General features: G+C 41.3%; 1 protein-coding gene across 4 annotated transcripts in view; it reads left to right on the top strand.

Annotated features, from left to right (window-relative positions):
• The window catches only part of FANCC (FA complementation group C), a 335,114-nt gene that overhangs the window by 300,525 nt on the left and 11,427 nt on the right, over positions 1-23,162 (top strand). For all 4 annotated transcript variants that reach the window (XM_073633174.1, XM_073633184.1, XM_073633193.1 and 1 more), the window contains exons 12-14: positions 2,164-2,239; positions 8,109-8,283; positions 16,074-16,280. In XM_073633174.1, coding sequence (XP_073489275.1) covers positions 2,164-2,239; positions 8,109-8,283; positions 16,074-16,280 — 458 coding nt within the window. The remainder of the gene's footprint in view (positions 1-2,163; positions 2,240-8,108; positions 8,284-16,073; positions 16,281-23,162) is intronic.

The following is a 23,162-nucleotide window of genomic DNA, read 5'->3' on the forward strand; positions in this document are numbered from 1 at the left end:
CCCAGCCCTTAAACAGGATCTAAATCCTGGGATGCCTGGGGCGGGCATTGCGATCATGTGACAGCTGTGATTGGCAGTCACAGCGGTCACATGATCAGAAAGTTCCCGATCCATACTAGTGGATCGGGAACTTTTTGGTACCAGCTCGCTACTGTGCTGGGAGTACGCTCTCAGCACAGGAAAGTGTTTACCCAGGGACACACATATACGGCTGCTCGCCGTTAAAGCCCACTTGCCGAGAGGCTGCCTATATGCTCCAGGTCAGCTAGAAGAGGTTAAATATTATCTAGTTTTCTGTTTTTCTTTATTTTTTTTTAAATGGAAAATGTCTGCAAGCTTACAAAACAATTTGAATAAAAAGTGGGGAGGGGAAGTGATCACATGAGTCATAGAAGTGGGGGGGAGGGGTGTATTAGGATTGAGAGGAACAGTAAATCAGGTTAGGGGGCCCAATAGTAAAAGTAGCTGATTATTCCAAAGTTATACATTTGACCAAAACACTCTTAGACTCTGTTTCACCATATGTTTTCCCCATATCTTATCCATTCACTTCATCACTCAATCACTTACACAAGTGTATCTCCTTATCTTCACGGCCAGTGATACATACATTCTTATGTTCTGCTTCTGCCCTTTACATCTATGATTAAGGTAGGCTTGGTGGGCCCGGAAAACATGTCAGAAGGCGTGGCTTGTGGAGTGGTGTAAGATTGAGGCCATCTCACACATGTTAACAATACAGAATGAACTGGGAGAGTTGCGATTTTTCTAACCATACTACACACTACTGGATGGAGATACTGTATTTTATGCCGGCAACCATTCCTAAGCACCAGCAACACAATATACATCTGCTGTTTTTTTTTTTTTTTTTTTTTGCTTAGAGCAGCACTACAAATATAAGCTAGCCAAGATATGTGTTGCTGCTTTCATTGGTTTAATAGGCCATGTAGATGTTTAAAAAGGTGGAGCTATGTAATTGACCTGATATAATATATTGTATTCTGTGGTGAGATGAACACCTACGTATGGTAGCCGGGAAAAAAACCCAGGTGAATTTAAAGATGTCTTTTGTATAGTCATTAATAGTGAGCAGTAAAACTTTGCCAAATTTTTAAAACAGTCAAGAAGAGATTAGAAATTTATATAGTAGAATTAGTTAGCAGAGCAAGGACATCACCTGTTAACCATGTCAGTTTGAATCTCCGAAACACTAAGTAGAGGTCTCCTTTATATTATTTCCTCTTCTGATCTGTTCTTACTCTACATTGTAATTGTAAGCTATTTTCTCTGTTGAATGTTCTTTACCTCTTCCGCTCAAATGATGTTAAGACTATTTTCTCTTTGAACAAATGTTAGGGTATGTTACATTCGCCCTGTGAAAGGCAAGGAGAAAGAAACTGACACACATATTACAAACATCACAGAGATTATTGACTTTTATGGCACTGACACTGAGTATGATCAGGAGTTACAGTAAATGCAGTTTTTACACCAGATGGCCCTAGGTGTGATGGTCCTTTTTATAATGCCATAACAATTAACACATTTGAGAAAGGACTGCTAGTGTCATTCCTGTTTGCTGCCTTTAAGAAATTGACTGTCTGATCCTGTCTACAACATCACAAACTTGTAGTGCTGCTACAACTCAGGAGCAACATCAAGGGAGTTCTAAGCAGACTTTCTGTCGAAAGGCCTCCTGTAGTTGCATTGACAGGAGTAAGGAGGACTAATAAGAAACATTTTTAAAGATAAGTTAAAAGGATGCATTAGGATAAGGAGTGAGAAAGAGCTTTTGCAAGCAGAGTGAATGAGGATGAAAAATGAGAAGTATGTGTAAAGAGAAGTGAGGAGAACAGCTTGGAAGTATATATGAAAAAGATATGTGAGGAAGCCGAATGGAATGCAGATAACTGCCAATTGACTGAGATGTAGAGGAAGACTAAGTACAGTAACTAGTAGTGGTTTTCAGGAGGAGCAGGAAGAACTTGGGAGAAGCAGTTCGAAGGAAGAATTACAAAGGTTTGGCACAGAGTGAAGTGTGTCTGAGGTATAAACTAAAATGGATGCTGTATTTTTTAGCTTTTGTCCACCAAGCTATCAGTAAAGAAAAGTTAGGTTGATTTTATGAAGTATTATTAACATCTCCTCTTATTTTTCCAGGATTACCATCTGATGCCTGTGTTCAACACTTGTGCACTGTTGTTAAAATTCTCAGAAATATGGACAAGGAAGAGAGGTAACAACATTTAGTTCCAAAACCTATGCACAAAAAAATTGTAAAAACTCAACCTGCTAGAAACCTCTTAGAAGAAGGAACCCGAGAGGCTTCCTTTTCATATAGCTCATAGTGAATCAATAGGGTTTTGAAGATTAAAAAAGATCTAACTCTAACTGAATGACATTTAATTTGCTAAAGCACTGTGTATTCTAAACAGTGTTGATATTTTTTGAATAAAATACTGTTTTTAATCTTTTTTTTTCCATCCTTTTTTGCATCTCAGTGCTGCTGATCTTGTTTGGCTTCTTTTAGCCAAGCCTGATAGTGACAGTGATGGACACTTTTGGTCTCTGTGGCAAAGTTGCCTGCAACAAGGTGACAATGGAAATCAAGAACTGTCAAGGTTGAATCAAAAGATGCTGCACATTTAAGAGATTGAAAATAACTTTTGCAGTTACATTAGGTCTACCTTAAACCCTGTATAATTGTTCTTTGAATCACTTTAATCTTGCTTATAATTGCAGAACATGCATGCTTATGTGATATACAGACACTTTAGGCTTCTGTCTAATCCTCTAAAATAAACAACTAACTGGCCCCCCTTCAATACGTTTTTCCTGCAAGAGCGGTTGGCCTGGGAAAAATGATAAAAAAGTACAGAAGGGCACATAATAACACTACATAATCTTTATATGGCTCTACATCAAAATTGCCACTATAAACATTTATCATTATCCATTCCCATAAAATAATGAGGCAGATCAAGGAACAAGATAGGGTAATCTTATTTTAGAAAAGGACTGACATCCCAGTGGTGATTTAGACCTAGGAGAATTCTTGAGAGTAGCATAAGTATCTACCAAACTTCACGTTCAAGGAGCATGAAGACATCATAATGCTATCACTGTATAACACTGGCAGGTGCTTGCTTACGATATTTATGATGCTTTGAAACTCCACAGAAAAAGTTGTTACAAAAGTAACTCCCCTTAGGGCATGGTAGCAAGGAAAGCCAACTACCTTGTATGGATCTTTGAGAAGTGAAATCAACAGGAACAAGTTGGTTCCACAAGTTCCTGAAGCATTTGTAGGCCAAGAGAGAGGGTTCTTGGAAGGTTTATGACCGTTGGGGATCACTGGAAAGCACCTGCCAGTGCTTACGCAAAATGCCTTCTTGGAGTGGGAAAAAAGTGAACTACCATGAGTATACGTGGTTTGTTTTTAAGCTTAAACTTAAGGACAGATTGCCTGTTGCAGACTGTGGCACCATTAGCTGCCACAATGAGTGGCCCCTGGGGGTAATGTTTAGCTAGGAATGCAGGCATAATTTCTTGTGTTCTGGCATCAGTTGTTCAATAGCACCAGTAATATGTCTGGTGCAAATGAACTGGCTATAGGGTAAGCCCTTATTAAGGGGATCCTGGTTAAAACTTGTGGCAGATAGGTGGTTTGTCCTATCTGTAGGTTTATGATAAAGGTCAATTGACAGGTTTCCCTGGTGAAGGTGTATGTCAGCATCTAAGAAGTTAATCTGGGTAGAGTTAAAATCAAGTGAGGAAAAAAGTTGGATAGACCCTGGTTTAGGTAAGAATGAAATGCAATCTGGTCATTCAGTGGCCTCTGCTAAATGAATACAATGTCATTAATGTACCTACCATAGCAAAATGTGGCCATAGTACACTGGATGAGTGTAAACATAAGTTTCAATATCAACCATGTACAGGTTTGCATAGCTTGAAGCTATGTTCAAGCCCAATGCTGTCCCCTAGAGCTGTAGGTAAAACTTACTAAAAAGCTAAAGTAATTCAATATGTACAAAATGGAGTAAGAAAAGAAAAAATGAAAAATTGCCAAGGTCCTAAAGTCCCATTTTCCATTGTTTTCTTTTCTAATTCACATATTTGGATGTGGTGCTATTTCAAGCAAATTGTGCTCCCCTTTTTTTCTTTACAATATGGAGTACCTCCATCTAAAATTCTAGCATGTCTGGTTGTAGTGCCATACTTGTCAGGACATTAGATTACCCAATTTCTATCGGAGTGCGGGATTGAAGGTATATAAACTGCTAATATCCATAGTAATTGGCAATCTGATGATGACCTACCCACTCTCAGAAGGGAGCTGAGAAAGTCAGTTTTGGAATGAAGGTATGGACATGCAAGAGGTTGGAATACAGTGTCAGTACAATCTACAATGAGACATCCAGGGGGATTAGTATGGTTCTTACGGATTTTTAATAGAAAATAGTAATAGAAAAATGGTGTGACGCGATTATCTGTGCATAGAAACCTTCCAAGCTTCCCATTAATGGTACTAATCGGGTGTGCTGATGAAATGAGTGCGTCCGTCTCAGATTTTATAGAGGTCAAAGGGTCAACAGCCAGTTTTTGATAAACGCTATAGTCAGAGAGCTGGTATAGTAAGCTTTTACTGAGGAAACAGTTGGCACAGATCTTGTCAGTCAATGTCCTACAGACCGTTTAAACTCTCCAGTGATTTGTGTGGATTCTAAAACTTCAGAAGTTTGCACTGGCTCATTACCTGGAATATGTAGGTCTTCCTCTAGATACTGTTCAGTCCAGGTTCTTTCCAGAAGCTGTCCAAACTCTACTTTTACTTGAGGTTTACAAGCTTAATGGTTGCCTGCTTCAAGGCAGTTTAAAATTCCCAATTTCACTCAAGATCGTTGCAACTTAACATTCTGGTAGAGCGAGAAGGCACTTTCTTTTGCATTTTAGATGCACCTGACGCTCAAGACCAGGTTGTCCTTGGCCTGGAGGCTCACAAATCCAGAACTGGGAGTCTAGAAAAATCATTCCTTCCACTGGTCTGGAAGATTCTCATGAAGGATACCATCCTGACAGGCTGGGAAGGAGTCCTAGACATCCTCTTGGTGCAAGGCATTTGGTCGCCAGAGGAAGCTTGTCTACTGATTAACATACCAGAGCTAAAAGTGATTTGGTTATCCCTTTAGCACTAGACCACTCATCTGTGACATCCAACGAGAATTCACTTGGACAATGCCACAGCCATGGCAAATGTCAACCACCAAGAAGGATTCAAAGTCTTTCAACTCAAAGAGAATTCTGGCTTGGGCGGAACTTTGTTCCAGCTCTGTCCGTTGTATACATTCCAGGCATAGAAAATTCTCAGGCGGACCTTCTCAGTCGACAGCATCTAAATTTAGATGAATGGTCTCTTCACCTGGAGGTGTTTAAAGACCTGTGTCCCAGGTGGGAAAATCAGATATGGATCTCCTGGTCTCCAGATTCAATGACAAACTGAACAAATGTGTCTCCAGGTTTAGTGAGCCTTAGCTGTGCATGCATTTGTGATGCTCAGTGGGATCAGTTCAGACTGATTTGTGCTTTTACTCTGCTGAAGCTCCTGTCTTATCTGCTTCATAAAATCGAGGCAGAGAGCATTTCAGTGATACTCACAGAACTGGCCCAGCAGATGTGGTGCCTCATCATATGGCAGACTCTGAAGTCCAAGATCGGCCAGATCTGTTGTCTTAGGGACCAGTTTACCACCTTGCTTCACAGATGGTCCCTGGCATAAATTACATTTCTGTTGAAGTCCAGGTTCTACAGGACAGGTTTATCCTATTCTGTTATTTCATGGCTCCTAAAAGCTCCTGAAATCTCCCATTTCATACCAGGAAATACGCCAAGAGCATCCTGCACTTTCTTCGGTCAGGTCTAGATCAATATTTGGCTTTGAGTACTACCAAAGTTCAAATTTTGGCTCTAACAACTCAAAGCGTGTAGCGCTTATAGGTTATATCATATAACACCCAACAAATAAATAAGTAATAACTCAAAATCATACAAAAGTGTGCACAAAATCAATGAGAGTGAACAGTCTTTCCAAAGATTAGTCCACAATATAAGTCCACCATCCAAAAGGTGATATAAAAAGTTTTGCAAATATATTGCCATGAAGTGCAACAAAAATACAGGAAAGTGTAGGTTTTTAAGCTGTGATCCACCTCACCATTGTGATTCGTCACTAAATGCTAAACCACACATGCTTACCAAAAACATTTAACTCTTATTCTTAGACATTTCAAATAGCACTCAATGTGAACAGGCTCTAATCACAGAAGCTAAGGCACAGAAGGTAAGGCACATCCCACTCTGATCTCATAGCCTCCCTCCAGTTATCCAAAATAATTATGCAGAAAAAAAGCCCAGGATCCACATAGCGTGAAACCATAAAGCTAATCATTTATTAAAAATACCCAGTATACTCACATCAATGTAGATAAATAGCACATTTACCAAACAAGCCAGTCCCAAAAATAAGACGTGCCACCCATGATGTCATCACGCATAAGGCAGCTCTGTGATCTTCATCTAGCCCTCTATGTATATATGCATATTTTTTTTATAGGCCTGTTACCATTTTGTTTGATGTTTTGTCCACCCCTCACTGGGACTGCTTTTGGACATTCTAGTTATCATAGATTTGCTTTGTCCTGCATCTCTTAATTGACAATTCAGAAAACAGGATTTTTAACTTACGATAAAAACCTTTTCTTCAAGTTTTTTAAGGGATATAGTTTCCACCCTCTGTCTTTGAAGCGGTATTAAACCCAAGACCAAAAATATAATATATTGCAGCTAACCAATCATTAGGTGTGGTGGCTGCATTCATTTTCTTTTTTAGTCTTTTTTTTTTCCCTCTGTTTTCTCCGGGTGATCTGGCCAATAAAACACCTCCTGTATTGTACTGTAGTGCCCCCACTCTGGATGAATAAGAACAGTGGGCACCTTTGGACAGAAGCATTGTCAGTCTGGGAGAGGGGGAGTGTTAGATAGATTAGCAGGTTTGGATAAACAAAAACCAAACGCAAGCTAATACTTTATAAGCAGTTAGGCCTGTTTCACGTGGGCTTTTCAGCATGTCTAAGAGCAGTGTGAACAACAAGCTTTGACAAAGCATTTTCAAAGCTTTTATCTGCTTCCCGTCTGGCCTATATATGAATGACGGATGAGCGGGAGCTCTTCTATCCTGGGTAGACGTCATATGACACAGTGGAAAACAGATCATTGTATCGGGCCGATGCTGATACCATATGATCGCTGTGACCGATCACATGACAGTTGTACACAATGAATGGCTTTGATTCACAGCCATTTATTGTGTTGAGCTCTGTGATTGGTCACAGTGATCACTACGGTAACACTGCACTGCTCTGGTCGCAGTATTTAAAAAAAAATATTGTTAAAATAGATTATTTAATTTCTTCATTTTCCAAAAAATGTTAAGAAAAAATGACAGCTTAAAAAAACCTCACCATGCCTCTTAACAAATACCTAGAACTGTGTGATGTGGTTCGGCACCACTAGGCTGCCATGATGTACACCTTTCCTTGTGTAAGGTGTAAATTGGTAAGGCTTAAATTGATCTCGTTATTTGACTAATTGGCGCATTTAAACAGAGCTGCTATTTATGGTGATATCTTATGCCTGGAGCTCCTGTGGTATACAGGATGCGAGTTCTACATTCAGATCTCCAACAGCCACATAACAAAAAAATACTACTTTGGTGTAGGATTACGATTTAATATGTATCTAATATGTTTAACATCAATATTATATATCATAATATTTAGCAAATGGTAATTTGTTTGCATCATATGATATTGTATGATGTAGACATTGTACATATTTGATAGTTAAAGGATAATTGCACTGTCTGTTTCAATTTCTACTCATTATTTTTTTTTCCTTCCACAAATCACTCCTTGTCCCCCAGCATCCTTCTTACTGAGCTTGAATCAAATCTTCTACAAATTGTTAATGTGCAGGCGGTTAATTGAGATGGAAATATGATTACTTTTTCCTTTAATATACTGCAATCCTTTATTTCATTTTTGCAGGACTGCTGACTGTGTCTTTAAATCCTGGTATTTACTAATCCACTTTGGCGAATGGGTAGACATTGCAGCAGAGCAGCTGTTGACATCAGACTTGGAAGTTTCAGATGACCTGCTGTGGCTTTTGGCATTTTACTACAATCCATGCAATGAGAACCAAAGCAGAGATAGAACAATGGTGGGTTGTAAATGAAAATAGCATTAGTCTCGTTACAAACAAGAATTGTGCACTCTGTTTGAATTAACTGATACATATGCCAACTGACAGTTATACCTGTTTTCAAAATGTGATGTATTTTTTTAAAATTATTGTATTTAATAGATACAAGTTTAATGTCAAACTGCAAACAACATCTCAGAAAGGCAGCATATGCCTTGGGAGAGGCAACCTTTCAGGGCTTCTTTTCCTCTGATATTGTTTCAAGACTCTAATACAGGGAAATGACTTGCCTCACGTCACAAATGACACAGTGTTGCTGTGCTAGAGGAACTTCTCTCCCAGGGTTTATATATAAAAAAATGCTTTATAAATGTAACAAACATTAATACAGTCACAATGACTATCACTATATGTGTAATATGATTTTTTCCTAAGCACCATCTAGTGGCCATAATGCAGTATTTTTTAAAATACCTTAAGTATTAGGCTTTTAGATGACAGTTTCAATCATAAGTAATAATCCTATCACAAAAAAAAAGATAAGCAGCAATTTTGTTGGGGCTGTGCAAATGTTTGTCACATTTGAATAGCAAAGTTTTTTTGGCATTTTGTATTTCTGTTTTCTGTGCAGATTCTGTTCTTTTTCTCAGTTTAGGTGTTGAAAGTTCATGAGCCACAATATAGTTGGTTAAACAAATCTGCTTTGCACACCAAAGTGGTTTAGGCACCATGTCTGTATGGTTAGCATACATGTCTTTGCACTGCTGATTCCTGGGTTCATATCCCACCAGTGACGATCTCTGCTTAGATTTATGTAGATTCTTTCAGTGTTTGTGGGAGACTTGCTCCAGGTGATCCAGTGTCTTCCCAAAACCTAGAAACATGCTGGTGGGTTTGTTGACATCTGACCATAGTAGGAGAGCAGAAGAAACATTGTATTATAAACTCCTTTAAGGACAATTACCATAGTGAGTACAGTACTTTATCTGTTGATCCATTCTTAACATCATAAGTAAATCCTATCAGGTTCTTCTGCTTTCAGCCAATGCACATTGAAATTTTGACTACAGAAGTTATGCTGCTTGCTTTTTCCCATTACCAGACAGAGCTTTATAGAGCGAGGAAGATTTTTCTGTGTTCATAATGTGCCAAAATTCAAGTATTTTGACCCACGTTAAGAAGAACTTCTGAAATAGTTTCTTTCATATTTCTGTCTGCAAACCTACAGCACATATTGAAGGGTGTCCTCAGAAATGATACAAGTAGTTATACTCATTTTATCACTCAAATTTATTTCAGTCTGTGAAAAGTTCTGACCACCCAGGAAGATGTCTCTTAATTTTCAGTAAGTATTTGGGAAACCACTTGTATTTGCATTCTTTCACGAGACCGCACATGAAATAAAAGCAGCATTTATACAGGGAACAAATAACTCTATATGCATATATCCTGTTTTTCCGGAGTCTTTGGATGGGATATATTTACACCATGGTGTCCCTGATTATGAGTAGGGTTTAACGAACTCTAAATCAGATGATTTTTAAAGAAGCAATTTAAGGTCCCTGTTGATTGCTTAATTTAAAAAAAAGAGTAATTCACCACATACCAAAGAATTATTTCCTTGTTTTCTTTCAAGTAGAAACACATTTCTTTGTAAAGAGGTTTAACTTACAATCCACATATCCCTTTAATATCAAGTTTAAATAAAACCTTTACCTTTCCTTTACAGCTATTTGAACATACCTGTTTAAGTTTTGTGTTGTTTAATTTCCTGATAGACATACTGTAAGATGATTGTCATCTATTTTGGCATTCTTGTTCACAAGCTAACTTCACACTATTGTGTTATAAACATGGGTGAATGGCAGCCCAACAGAACTGCGTTACCGTGCGTTGTGGTGCATGGCGTTGGTTAAAGTTGTACATGCAACATTTCTGTGCATTTTGGTGAAGTGCACACACAAATGTAAATAGGCCTTTAAAATTATTAAACAAGCAGCCTGATTCTGTATTAAACAAGCAGCCTGATTCTGTCTGCAAACCCATATGCCCCTAGACTTTTTCACTACAGTCCTCAGTCTATGAAACATACGAGCTATCACGCATTACCTTTTTTCGTGGTGTAAAACATGTTTTAAATGAAAAAACATTTGCTATACTTGTAAATGGATTTGTAAATGGATGTGCAGGCAGAATCTGTCTGCTTGTAAATGGAAACTGTTCTGAGATAAATATTTAGGCTGACCCCTTTGCGAAAATGTTGTCTAGGTCTCTTTAGCTCCAGTACTTTCAGGGTTACTGATGCAGAACAGTTGTGCAGCAAGTGAAATCAGAACGTTTGATCTACATGGCTGTTAACAGCTCAGTGACTCAGAAGATTTTGAGAGCACCGGATCAACATGACAACATGAAACATTAATTTACAGGGACTTTTGTGAGATTTTTACTTATTGTAGAATATTCTACTTATTTTCCTTCAAAAGCTCCTAGGTTGCTTTTGCAGTGTGTTTTGGATCATTGTCCATCTGTACTGTGAAGCGCTGTCAAAACAACTTTGCTGCATTTGGCTGAATCTGGGCTGACAGTATAACTCTAAACACTGTAAAATTCATTCGGCTGCTTCTGTCTTCTGTCACATCATCAATAAACACCAATGACCCAGTGCCACTGGAAGCCATGCATGCCCATGCCATCACGTTGCCATCACATTGCCTCCACCATGTTGCACAGATGACGTTGTGTGCTTTGGATCATGAGCTGTTCCAAGCCTACTCCACACTTTTTTCTTCCCATTATTCTGGTACAGATTAATCTTAGTTCCATCCGTCCAAAAAATGCTTTTCCAGAACTGGTCTGGCTTTTTAAAATGTTTTTTGGCAAAGCCTAATCTGGCTTTTCTATTCTCCAGGCTTATGAATTGTTTGCACCTTGTGGTGAACCCTCTGTATTTGCTCTCGTAAAGTCTTCTCTTGATTGTAGACTTTGACAATGGTAGGCCCACCTCATGGAGAGTGTCCTTCACTTGTCTGGATTTGTGCATGGGTTTTTCTTTACTATAGAGAGGAACCTGCGATCATCCACCACTGTTGTCTTCCGTAGATGTCCAGGCCTTTTTATATTGCTGAGCTCACCTGTGCGTTCATCTTTCCTCAGAATGTACCAAACTGTTGATTTGGCCTATCCTAAAGTTGCTACTATTTCTCTGATGGATTTGTTTTGTTTTAAAAGCCTTACAATGGCCTGTTTTACTTGCATGCACAGCTCCTTTAAACCCATGATGTAGGTTCACAGCAATAGATTCCAAATGCAAATACCACACTTAGAATCAACTCCAGACCTTTTACCTGCTTAACCACTTTAAGACCACCCACCGGACATATACTGTGGCAGGGCGGCTCTATTGCGCAAAACAACTTACCTGTATAACTTTTCATGCAATAGATACTGTGGGTGCTCGCGCCTGATACATACCGCGGGAGCACGCGTGTGGGTCTTGCGGACTCTATGTCCACCGGCCACCCGCGATCGCTGCACAGAGAGGCAGAATGGGGATCTGCCTACGTAAAGGCAGATCCCCCTTCTGACAGGGGACAACATGGAGATCTGCTGTTCCTAGCGATCAAGAACAGCGATCTCTGTGTTGTCCCAAGGAGCCCAGCCCCCATACAGAACACACCCAGGTGAACAGCTAACCCCTTGATCGCCCCTAGTGTTATCCCCTTCCCCTTGTCATTTATACATTGATCAGTCCATATTTTTAGCACTGATCACTGTAATAATGTCACTGGTCCCCAAAAGGTGTCACTTGGGGTCAGATTTGTCTGCTGCAATGTCGCAGTGCCGCTAAAAATTGCAGATTGCTGCCATTACCAGTAGAAACGTTTAAAATAATAATATAAAAATTTTTATTTTATTTTTTTTTTACCAAAAATATGTAGCAGAATACATATTGGCCTTAACTGATGAATAAATTCATTTTTTAATAATTTTTTTTGGATAGGTATTATAGCAGAAAGTAAAAAATATAAATTTTTTTCAAAATTGACGATTATAGCGCAAAAATAAAAACCACAGAGGTGATCAAATACCACCAAAAGAAATCTCTATTTGTGGGAAAAAAAGGACATCAATTTTGTTTGGGCACAACGTCGCACGACCACACAGTTGTCAGAGTGACGCAGTGCCAAATTGCAAAAAATGGCCTAATCATTAAGGGAGTAAATCCTTCTGGGGCTGAAGTGGTTAATTAATAAAGAACTAACTTTTTTTATTTTTTTATCCTCCTTTCCTCCTTCCCTATTCCTCCCCCTTCTTATTTTTGTTTTTGTTGTTTTGGTAAAAACGAAAAATTGCTCTATATTAATATTATTTAAATAATATATTTATTGTTTGTTTAAATTGTCCTCCCCTTTTTTTCTTTTTCTTTTTCTTTTCAGAGCAAAAGTGCCTGACTATATTTTTCTGTTTTTTTTTTTGTATTAGTGTTTAAAATGGCAATAAAAAGTAATTAAATAAAAAAAAGAACTAACAAAGGAGTAGCCTACACCTGGCCATGAAATGGCTTTTGATTCAATTGTCCAAGTACTTTTGGTCCCTTGAAAACGGGGGATGGCTAGTCTTAAGAGCTGTAATTACTAAACCCTTCCTCCGATTTGGATGTACATATCCTCAAATTAAACCTGAGAGTGTGCACTTTCAGCCCATATTCATTATATAACTATAGTTTGAATATGTTTTGGTAAATACCTGAAAAAAGCTAAAATTGTGCCTGTGTCCAAATATATATGGACCTAACTGTACCTTTTTATTTATTTTTTGCCATTCTGGTTGTGTTACATCACAGGTCATCTTTTTGCATCCTGAATGCTGCAGAGAGCAGCTCCATGTCAGCACTTGCCTATGAATTCAGGGCAGCCTGAGCCTGATTAAGCGCTCTCAGAGGGCGGATCTTTCATTTCTTGGGCTCACAGGATGTGGGAAACCTCTCTGATTTGCATAGCTTAGTATTAATGAAGAACTGTTTTGTAGTAAAAAGCAGTTAATAAAATTAATTTGTAAGACAAAACACTTAACCAGGAGTAGGGCTTTAAAATTATATAATCTAATCTAGTTATTACAAGTACAAAAAAAAACAATGCTTAGGAAAAAGCAGAACAAGGCATTTGATACAGTGGGTCATTTGGTCTGTCATCCTTTTTATGCATCGGCTTTATTTGACAAAACAGTATAATAAACAATGATGTACAGTTTAAAACAGCACTTGCGTGAAATGTTTTTGGTGGCCACTCCTGCTGGATTCCAGGCTCTCCCCACCACCACCCTTTGTACATAAAGATCAGGCAACAAATAGTAGATTGAATTTGACAGGTGTTTTTAATGAGGCAAATAGGAAAATACAAAGTGTCAGAACTCATAACAACAGATAATATTCTTCTTTCAGTAATATGACTTATAGTAAACTGAAATCTGATTGATTGTTTGGGCTTCCTGCACTGTGCATGTTAATATTGGGCTTTGCATTTCCCAGATAAACAAGCACAGAAGAAATGAACCTTCGCATCAAAAAAGCTGTTTTATAAATAAAGCACACCTTTACATTTAAAGTCAGCTTGTCACAACTAAAACCAAATGAAACTAAGCTCAGAACCTAAGTTTAGGCACCACCACACACAGCAATCCTCATGAAACACTACTGTATTACCTCCACAAATCCATATGTAAATACTTTTCATAAAATTGGCAACCAATTCACATACTCCAGTGCCCTGTGAAGGGCACCTGCATTGCATTATGCAATGAAGTCTGTACATGTTAAGGCTCTTGCTTTTTCCAACCCATGGATCATGGGCTGGAGTTCAAGTGGATATCTTGTGGCAAAAGGAGTAGTTTACTTTAAATGAAACTTTTTCCTAATAGCTGATTTGAAGATTGCAGCCTTTCTGATATATGGACAATGTTACCAATAATGGTCAAACTTATAAATGAAAAAAACATCTGTCTTGAAATAAAAAAGACTATTTATATTGCCACTTAATAGAGCAAACCAGAGGTGAAGTTTTATCAGTTTTGGATAGGTCAAAAATACTATCCTGGCTTTCTCTGAAAGTTCTGACATCAGAGTGATACATACAGTAACTCACATAAGTGAGTACACCCCTCACATTTTTGTAAATATTTTATTATATCTTTTCATGTGACAAAACTGAAGAAATAACACTTTGCTACATTGTAAGACAGTGATTGTACAGCTTGTATAACAGTGTAAATTTGCTGTTCCCTCAAAATAAACTCAACACACAGCCATTAATGTCTAAACCGCTGGCAGCAAAAGCGAGTACACCCCTAAGTGAAAATGTCTAAATTGGGCTCAAAGTGTCAATATTTTGTATGGCCACCATTATTTTCCAGCACTGCCTTAACCCTCTTGATGAGGACATCACGGAGCTGGTGGATGTTAGAGACCTTGCGCACCTCTACCTTCTGTTTGAGGATGCCCCACATCCTCAAACAGAAGCCCAATTTGGACATTTTCACTTAGGGGTGTACTCACTTTTGCTGCCAGCGGTTTAGATATTAATGGCTGTGTGTTATTTTGAGGGGACAGCAAATTTACGATGTTATACAAGCTGTACACTCACTGCCTTACATTGTAGCAAAGTGTCATTTCTTCAGTTTTGTTACATTAAAAGATATAATAAAATATTTGCAAAAATGTGAGGGGTGTACTCACTTTTGTGAGATACTGTATCTAATACTTTACTCTGTACCAGGAGGCAAGCAGGCATTACTTCACTGCCATTTTATGTACAGTATATGTTATTCCACTTGAAGATCTGGAATAATGGTATTTCCTCTGAAAAACATGCAGTTCTGAAATCAGATTGTGGGATTTTCATTTCAGCAATCTGCTGTTATCCTGTAATTACAACAGATCATTTACAAATCCTGCTGAATAATGGTAAACAGGGCTTATTCTTGTGATGCCCGTGAAAATGTGTTATATAATAGTGACAATATAGAAAGACATCATTCAAGGAGTTTTCCGTTTCTGATTTCCCAATTAATTATTCGGTTGTTGGCAGATTGCCCTGACAGCTTAATAATAGAGACCAAAGAAATTTAGGGTATTTTAATTTTTGCTTTTTCAAAGTTTTAGTGTCAAGCTGAGTGTCCCAGTGCCTAAATCCAGCCTCTTCTGAAAGTGAATGGTCTGCTGACTTCCTAACATGGATTTCAGCTGTCACTAATCCCTCATTACAAAACTTCTTGGAGACATCTGTGTGCTTGATGTTCTGCATCACTTTGTGCAATGTTGGATGAGAGCTTTTTCTGCCAATTATTTTTTTAAAATTTAAGACAAAGTTGATAATGTCTTCTTCATCATCTATGCAGTATTATTGGTAGAAGGCATCCTACATGAATGCAGGTGTTAAAGCTGTAATCCAGGATAAACAAATATTGTCTACATACAAGAGTCATATGTATTCTTAGTTCAATCTTGGTGTGTTTTGTGTATTTCTTCTTGATCTATGCAGTAATTTAGTGTGAAATGTTGCCCAGTGCAGGAGCTTCCTGTAATAAAGACCAGTCACTGCCGCTCTTTCTCCTTATGTAAGGTGACTGGTCTTGTCTCCGCCTACTCCTGTAGTTTTATGCAGGCGTCCTGTAGTGGGTGGGGCCTGCTGGGCTTTTTCCACAAAAGGCTATGTACTGCCCACTGATGATATTACTGCTGCCTGCTCAAAGATGTTCTACATTTAAATAGATCATCTGATGTTTTCTTAATTGTCTTATGTTATATCTCCTAGATGGAAGCAAAATCCGCATATAGAAGTTTAGTATCACTCTTCAGAAATTCAACAGTTTGTGTTACGTCCCTGAAAAAAATATTCCAAGTGGAAAATAAATCAGATGAATGGCAAGCGTGTACTCTGCAGCTGATCAGACATCTTTGCGTAACTTTCCTTCTGTGTTCTCCTGAGTGGCATAACATCATCAAACAGTGTATTTCTTTTGTAAGTGTTAAAGATGTAATTTGTATCAAAGTCATTTTGAAAGCCAATGCCAGCTTACACAGTGTTGCTTACACATAATATTGTACAAGAGTGCCAAAACTAGGCGCTGTAAGGGGAAACAAGATTAATTATACTGTAGGATCAATTTGTATTAATATCTCCTGTATCCTCCTCCAGGGGCTTTTCTAAATTTTTAAAGACAATTTTACTAGAGCAACGGAGGACAGAGATAACATAAGGGTTAGGTTTTCTGCTCAATTGGATGAATTTATTACAAACCGGTGCTTTAGCTGCACTACATTCGTCTGTCGGACCTATCTGTGCTTTAACCCTTTCACTGCCAGGTCCATATGCCGTACCGACCTACAGAACTGCCTGCAGGTGGCCAAGTCTGTACGCCGTACGGACCTACAATCCTCTCTGTTATAAGCTCAAGGTCACTTCAGTGGCCATAAACTTATATCAAAAATCTTCAGCAGACTCTGCTGCACAAAACAATGATTCTGATTAGCGGCTAACAAGCCGCTGATCAGAGTTATTCAGCTAAAATTCCCCCACACTGTCCTCTGCTTATTACATCGATTCCCCACCACTAATTTTCACCCCAGCACCAACCCCCCCCCCCCCCCCCCCGCCAGTACGGATCTCCGTGGATCCGTTGCAATTGCCCACTCCCTACGCTGCCATCGGCAATTGCACTGTTAAACATTTTTTTTTTTCCAAAATGATGTCCCCCCCTGCTTACCGATCCCTGGAGGCCCTTCCATGCAGCTCTGCAAGCGGCATTCTCCGCAGCTGCTGCCCGGGAGATTGGCGAGTGCAGTGTGAGGATGGAGAGCGGGGGGGGGCGCTGGTGAGCATAACATATGTTTACTAGCCCCCTTCCTTTCCTAGGTGAACATAGCGGGCGTTCGGTACCGATCGCTCATATGTTCAGCTGTCACGGTCGGTGGCATAGTGTTTACTATGCCACTGTTTATGAATGAATGAGAGCCGCTATTTAGAGGCTTCCATCCATTCATAAGTATTGCAGCTGAGCCTGCAGAGAAAGGTACTGAACTCTTCAGTCCTTTTCTCTGTCTAAAAAAAGAGACATTAGAGGTTTGTTTAGACCCCCGATGTCTCTCCAAACCCCCCCCCCCCCCCCAAAAAAAGAAAAAAAAAGTGTGTAAAAAAAATCATAGCAAAGGCCCCTTTCCCTTTCCATGTGACAGAATCTGCTTGTTCAGAGGGGGATATGTCTGCTAATCCCTCGCGGATGACAGGTCAGTTTCCACTCCGCTGTGCAGAGCAGAGACGGACACAGTCCCAACTGTTTTTTTCAGGCAGGATCGGAAAGCGGTGGATGTCAGCGGACATGTCATCGCTGACATCCCCTGCTCCATAGGGGAGACTGAATGGTCCGATCAAGTCCGCCTGAAAAACTGACAGGTGGACCTGATCAGACAGCCCATGTGAAAGGGCCCTAAGGGTAAATTTAGACATGCGTCTAAATCGCTAACCTCCAGAGGATACTGGCAGGCAGTGAGAAAAGCGATTCAATGCCTCCTCACCACCTGTTTTAACCCCATTTTTTCCAACAAATGTGCCTCAGCTGCAGAAAATATATGGTTTGGGGGTCCTTTACAAACTTTGAAAGCTGTAAGGGAAAAATGAAAACCTCCAGATTTTTAGAGAAATTTTTGGGTTGGTCAGATTTTTCACCATTTTGCAAAAAGGCGCAAATTAAAATTTACAAATATTTGTTATTTAGTAACTCAGCACAGGATAAGCTTTTATATTTAGCAGGAATTTTGTAAAATTGTGTGTTTTTATCTGCTAATAATGGTTTTAGTGTATTTTTAACGATAATATTGTTTTGATAAACATTTGCGCACATACTGCGGGGCCTAAAAAATCAGTAGCACCTTCTTTTTTTTCTTGAGGTCATATGCTTTCAGAAAAGATATGGCTTTGGGGGTCTTTCACAAATTCTGTAAGTTGCAAGGGAAAAATGAAAACCTTTCGATTTTTAAAAAGATTTGGATATTTACAGTTTTTGCGTACGTGTGATTTTCACCATTTTGCAAAAAGGTGCAATGTAAAAATTACATTTTTTTTGTTCTTTATTAACTCCATACAGGTTAAGCTTTTATATTTAGTAGGGATTTAGCAGAAATTTTGTCAAATTAGCTGTGTTTTTATCTGCTAATAATGGTTTTAGTGTATTTTTTTTTGCAAACATGTTGTTTTGATAAACATTTGCGCAAATACCGCGTTGTCGGTGGGAGGGACGTGATGTGCGGCTGACGTCAGCACAGGGGAGGAGCCTTGCGCCGGCTCCAGGAAGCTGTGAGACGGGACGCCGACAAGCCGAGGTGATGCCTCGTGGGGTGAGAGACCACGAGCGGCCGGTCTAGGTTCGAGCGCCCGGCTACCCACCTGCCCTGCTCCCCCCTACCACCGCAACTTGCAGTAGCGACCCCGGAGCGTCCTCCTGTCACGGACTCGTTACGAACCCAGTAAAGGCTGTCCCTGGTGCATCCCCCCTGATGCGCTCCGTCTGGAGCGGTGAACCACCGGCAGGACAATCTCCCTAAGAGTCCTGACTAGGGAGTAGCAGCAGACCCTCTCCTACGTTCAATGGTCTGGATGAAAGAAACAGGTAGGAGACGTCTTACAGTTCCTACTGCCGATGCCACCATCTAATAACTTTGACTCTTGGTCACGATTTTAAACAGGCTCACTCTGGAGTACTAAGTGGTAGTTAGGGGGCGTCTGGAAAAAGCATATACTCAGGGGGCATGACTATCCCTCCAAGGACAGGTTAAAAGGGATTGAAGTACTGAGGCCGGTCTGGTTTCTCCCCCCCCTCATGTTCCTCAGTTAGAATCGGACACCCCTGCTGAATGGGATGGCATTTGCCATCAATGCCCCCTTGCAGTGATTGCCCGGCCTAAGTCAGCACCTAGCCAGTAGGGGCTTTGTCTCTCATCCCGGGCACTTTCTATGGGCTGGAGCTGGAACTGATAAGGTACGCTGCCATCAGCAACCCTCCCCATTGACTTGGAGTCTGGAAGGGGGAACAAAACGGGACATTCACCTCAGTGACCTTATATAACCTCCAGGGACACTATTAACCCACCACTCTAACTGTCTGAGGGGGGGTGCGGATTATTAAACAGAAAAGCATAGAGAGCCGGCATTGTGAGTCTGCGACTCGCTAAACCACAAAAAGGGAAAACCGGAAAAGAGAGGAAAACATGAGAGGCCGGTCATCGAGATCAGTGGAACCCAATAACCAAAGAGAGAGTTTAAACACTAGCTCCATTCAAAAATATCTAAAAGATGCAGGTGTAAAGAGCCCAGGAATGGAGGTGAAACATTCAGGTACTAAGAAAAAGGAGCAACAGAAACAAAAGGGGGGACAGGGTGACAGGCCTCATGAAGAGCTGGACCTGGCGGGGGCACTAGCATATAACGCAGCTGACGAGCAGAGAATCATGGCCCAAGTACCAAGTAAAACAGATATGAATGAAATGTTCACTAAACTGGAAAAAAAACTAGAAAGCGTTATAAAAGAGGAGATCTTAAACGTTCGCTCTGATATGGGGCATCTTCTCCGTCGGGTTGAGGAGGCTGAAGAGGCCTCCTGCAACCAAGCTAAGGACATAGCAGTCTTAAAAGAACAAGTCAAGAGGGTGCAAAACGAAAACCGCGTGCTGGCGTTTAGACTTGAGGAACAGGAGAACCAGAGCCGTCGACAAAATTTACGCATTAGATCAATCCCGGAACAACAAAACGAGGACCTGGGGGAGAAGATGAGGAAGATTTTCAATCCCCTACTGGGCAGGCAAGAAGACGAAGTGCTGAGGATCGATAGGGTCCACCGAATAAGGAAGCCCCCCCATATAAAGCAAGACACCCCCAGAGACGTTATAATTAAATTCCATCAATACGAGGATAAAGAAAAAATCTGGAAAAAATTAAAAGGGGCCCCTCCATTAAAATTCGAAAACAAGGACCTGCAGATTTTCACCGACCTCTCAGCGGGGACTTTGGAGAGGAGAAGACAGATGAGACCAATCCTGGACCAACTTAGGAAGGCTAACATAAAGTACAGCTGGGGGTTCCCAACATCCCTGATAGTTATCAGGGATGGCAGATCCTTCAGAATGAGATACATGGAAGAAATGCAGGACTTCTGTAGCAGCTTGGGCATCCCTGTCCCTGATTTGCTATAGGTGCCGGGAGCGGGAGGTGGAGGGGGGTGTGGGGCAGGGGGGGAGAGAGCGAGGGGGGGTTGTTTTTTTTTTTTTCCCTCTCTCTCTCGTCTCCTCCCTCCCCCCCTACCGCTCCTCTCGGCCCATCGGGGGGGCCTTACCCCTGGAGCATGCGGACATATGTATCATGGACTCAAGTCATTTGGGAATATAATGTAGCTGGGGGGAGGGAGGAGGGCAACAGGGTCCCACCTATTTAATATAAGATAATTTGCATTGAGTCTGTGGGGGGGGTCGGTGGGAGGTGGGGGGCACGCCCTGGGGCGGGAACGTCCCGAGTCTCCATCTTCTGTTTCTCCCTTTAATGGGAGGGGCAGGCGCTGGACGCTGGCGCAGGAGCTCACCCCCTGAGGGAGAAGCACCGCAGTGTGGAATGAGTGTATTTCCATACGGGCGGGCTTTGGGCGTAGTTGACGCCACGGGGGGGAAGGGGGGAGGTGGGTGGCAGGGGGTGGTGGGAAGGGGGTGGGGTAAGTTTGAGGGGGTGGTCAGGTGGTTGGGGGGAAGAGGAAGGGGGGGAGGGTATGAGGGAGGGAGGGCTCTTAGAAGGGAGGGGATAGGAGGGGGGAGGGTGGGGGCGGGCTGTGTTCGAGGGGTGCTGAGTATGGAGGTTAACACGAATACTTCTAAAGATGCCCGACATTAAATTTATATCCTACAATGTAAAAGGGTTGAATTCTCCTAGGAAAAGACATAAAATATTGGGGGAACTGTGTCATCTACGAGGGGACATAGTTTTCCTGCAGGAGACCCACCTGACCCTTAATACAGGGGTCAGATTGTTTTCCCCAAAGATCCCTCAATGGTTTTACGGGGACTCCCCCGATAGGGGGTCTAAAGGAGTAGCTATAGGGCTGTCTAAGGCAGTGAACTTCTCAGTACGGGACAGATTAATAGACCCGGAAGGTCGCTATATATTTCTGAAGGGTTCTATAGGCACTAGAAGGTTCACGTTGGCCAATGTGTACTGCCCGAATAGAAGCCCTACCACCTTCCTGGGACAGGTGCTAGAGAAACTATTGGGATTTGGTGAGGGGGAGATGGTCCTGGCAGGGGATTTAAATTTTTGCTTGGACCCGGCCCTGGACAGCACGTCCCGTGCCCAGGGGATTAAGAAGGTGTCATTAGGAGCTATTAGGCGGAAATTATTCCACAGCCAATTAATGGACGTATGGAGAGTACAACATGTTAAAGAGAGGGATTACACCTTCTTCTCCCCTGTGCACGGGACCTACTCCAGGCTGGATTATATTTTTGTGGACCATAGCTTGCTTGAGGGGGTCGTAGAAACTAGAATTGAAACAACAACCCTCTCAGATCATTCACCGGCCACGATGAGGCTGAAGCTCCCAGAGTTGGGGCGGAGCTCTTTTTCGTGGAAGCTGAATGAGGACCTGCTTAAGGACCCAGAAGTATTAGACCGGATCCAGAACGAGCTGAATCTGTTTTTCACGGGTGAGGTATCACCCTCTATTCTCTGGGAGGCGCATAAAGCTTATATCCGGGGGATCCTTATATCCATAGGAGCGGGTCTAAAAAAGAAAAGGAAGGAAAAAAGGGAAAAACTGATAGCGGACCTGTTCCACCTAGAACAAGCACATAAAAAGTCCAAAGGGCAGGATCTGGACTGCTATCGTGCAATGGTTGCCGGGAGAGAGGAGCTGAGGGACATGATGGAGCAGGAGGCTAAGAGAGCCACCAATTTAATAGCCAGAGATAAATATCTATGGGCCAATAAATCCAGCAAACACTTGGCGAGATTAATCAGGAAAAAAAGAGGGAGGAACTTTATTGAGAAAATAAACGGTACGGGTGGGAAAGAGATTGTGTCAAGCGAAGGTATGGCCAATAAGTTTAGAAAATTCTACGCCGATCTGTACTCAATTAGACAAAAGGCAGAGGAGGTTAGTGCCCGGTTGGCTAGGAGCAGAGGATTCCTAAAAGAAGCAGGTCTAAGGGTACTATCGGGGGAGGACAAGGATCTCCTGGACAAACCTATTGAAGAGGAGGAAATCATGGCAGCATTAAGAGACACCCCGAAGGGCAAAAGCCCAGGTCCGGATGGTTTCCCTTCCACCTACCTAATGAAAATGAAACACATACTGGTCCCCAGGCTTTGCCAATATTGGAATGACCTGGGTACCAGATGTGCGATGGAACGAGAGGCCCTGTCCGCTACGATAACTCTAATATTGAAAGAAGGGAAGGACAATAGGATGTGTTCAAGTTACCGACCTATATCTCTGCTCAATGCGGATGTAAAATTGTACGCCAAGGTTCTGGCAAACAGACTAAAGGGATATATGGCGGGCCTGGTGCATCCGGACCAGTCCGGCTTTATCCCAGGAAGACAGTGCAGAGACAACGGGGTACGGGCGGTGCTGTTATCAGAGCACTGTAGACGCAGGGGACCCCCAGTTCTATTCCTGTCGATAGATGCCGAAAAGGCCTTCGACAGGGTAGACTGGGGGTTCCTGCTGAACACGTTGGAAGCAATGGGGTTCGGGCCCAGGTTTAGTTCCTGGGTTAGGGTCCTATATAGTAGTCCAACTGCAGTGGTAAGGGTGAACGGGGCTTTATCAAAATCTTTTGGAATGGTAAACGGAACCAGGCAGGGGTG

This window comes from Aquarana catesbeiana, linkage group LG01 (genome assembly GCF_042186555.1).
Source record: "Aquarana catesbeiana isolate 2022-GZ linkage group LG01, ASM4218655v1, whole genome shotgun sequence".
In the NCBI taxonomy this organism is placed as follows: domain Eukaryota; kingdom Metazoa; phylum Chordata; class Amphibia; order Anura; family Ranidae; genus Aquarana; species Aquarana catesbeiana.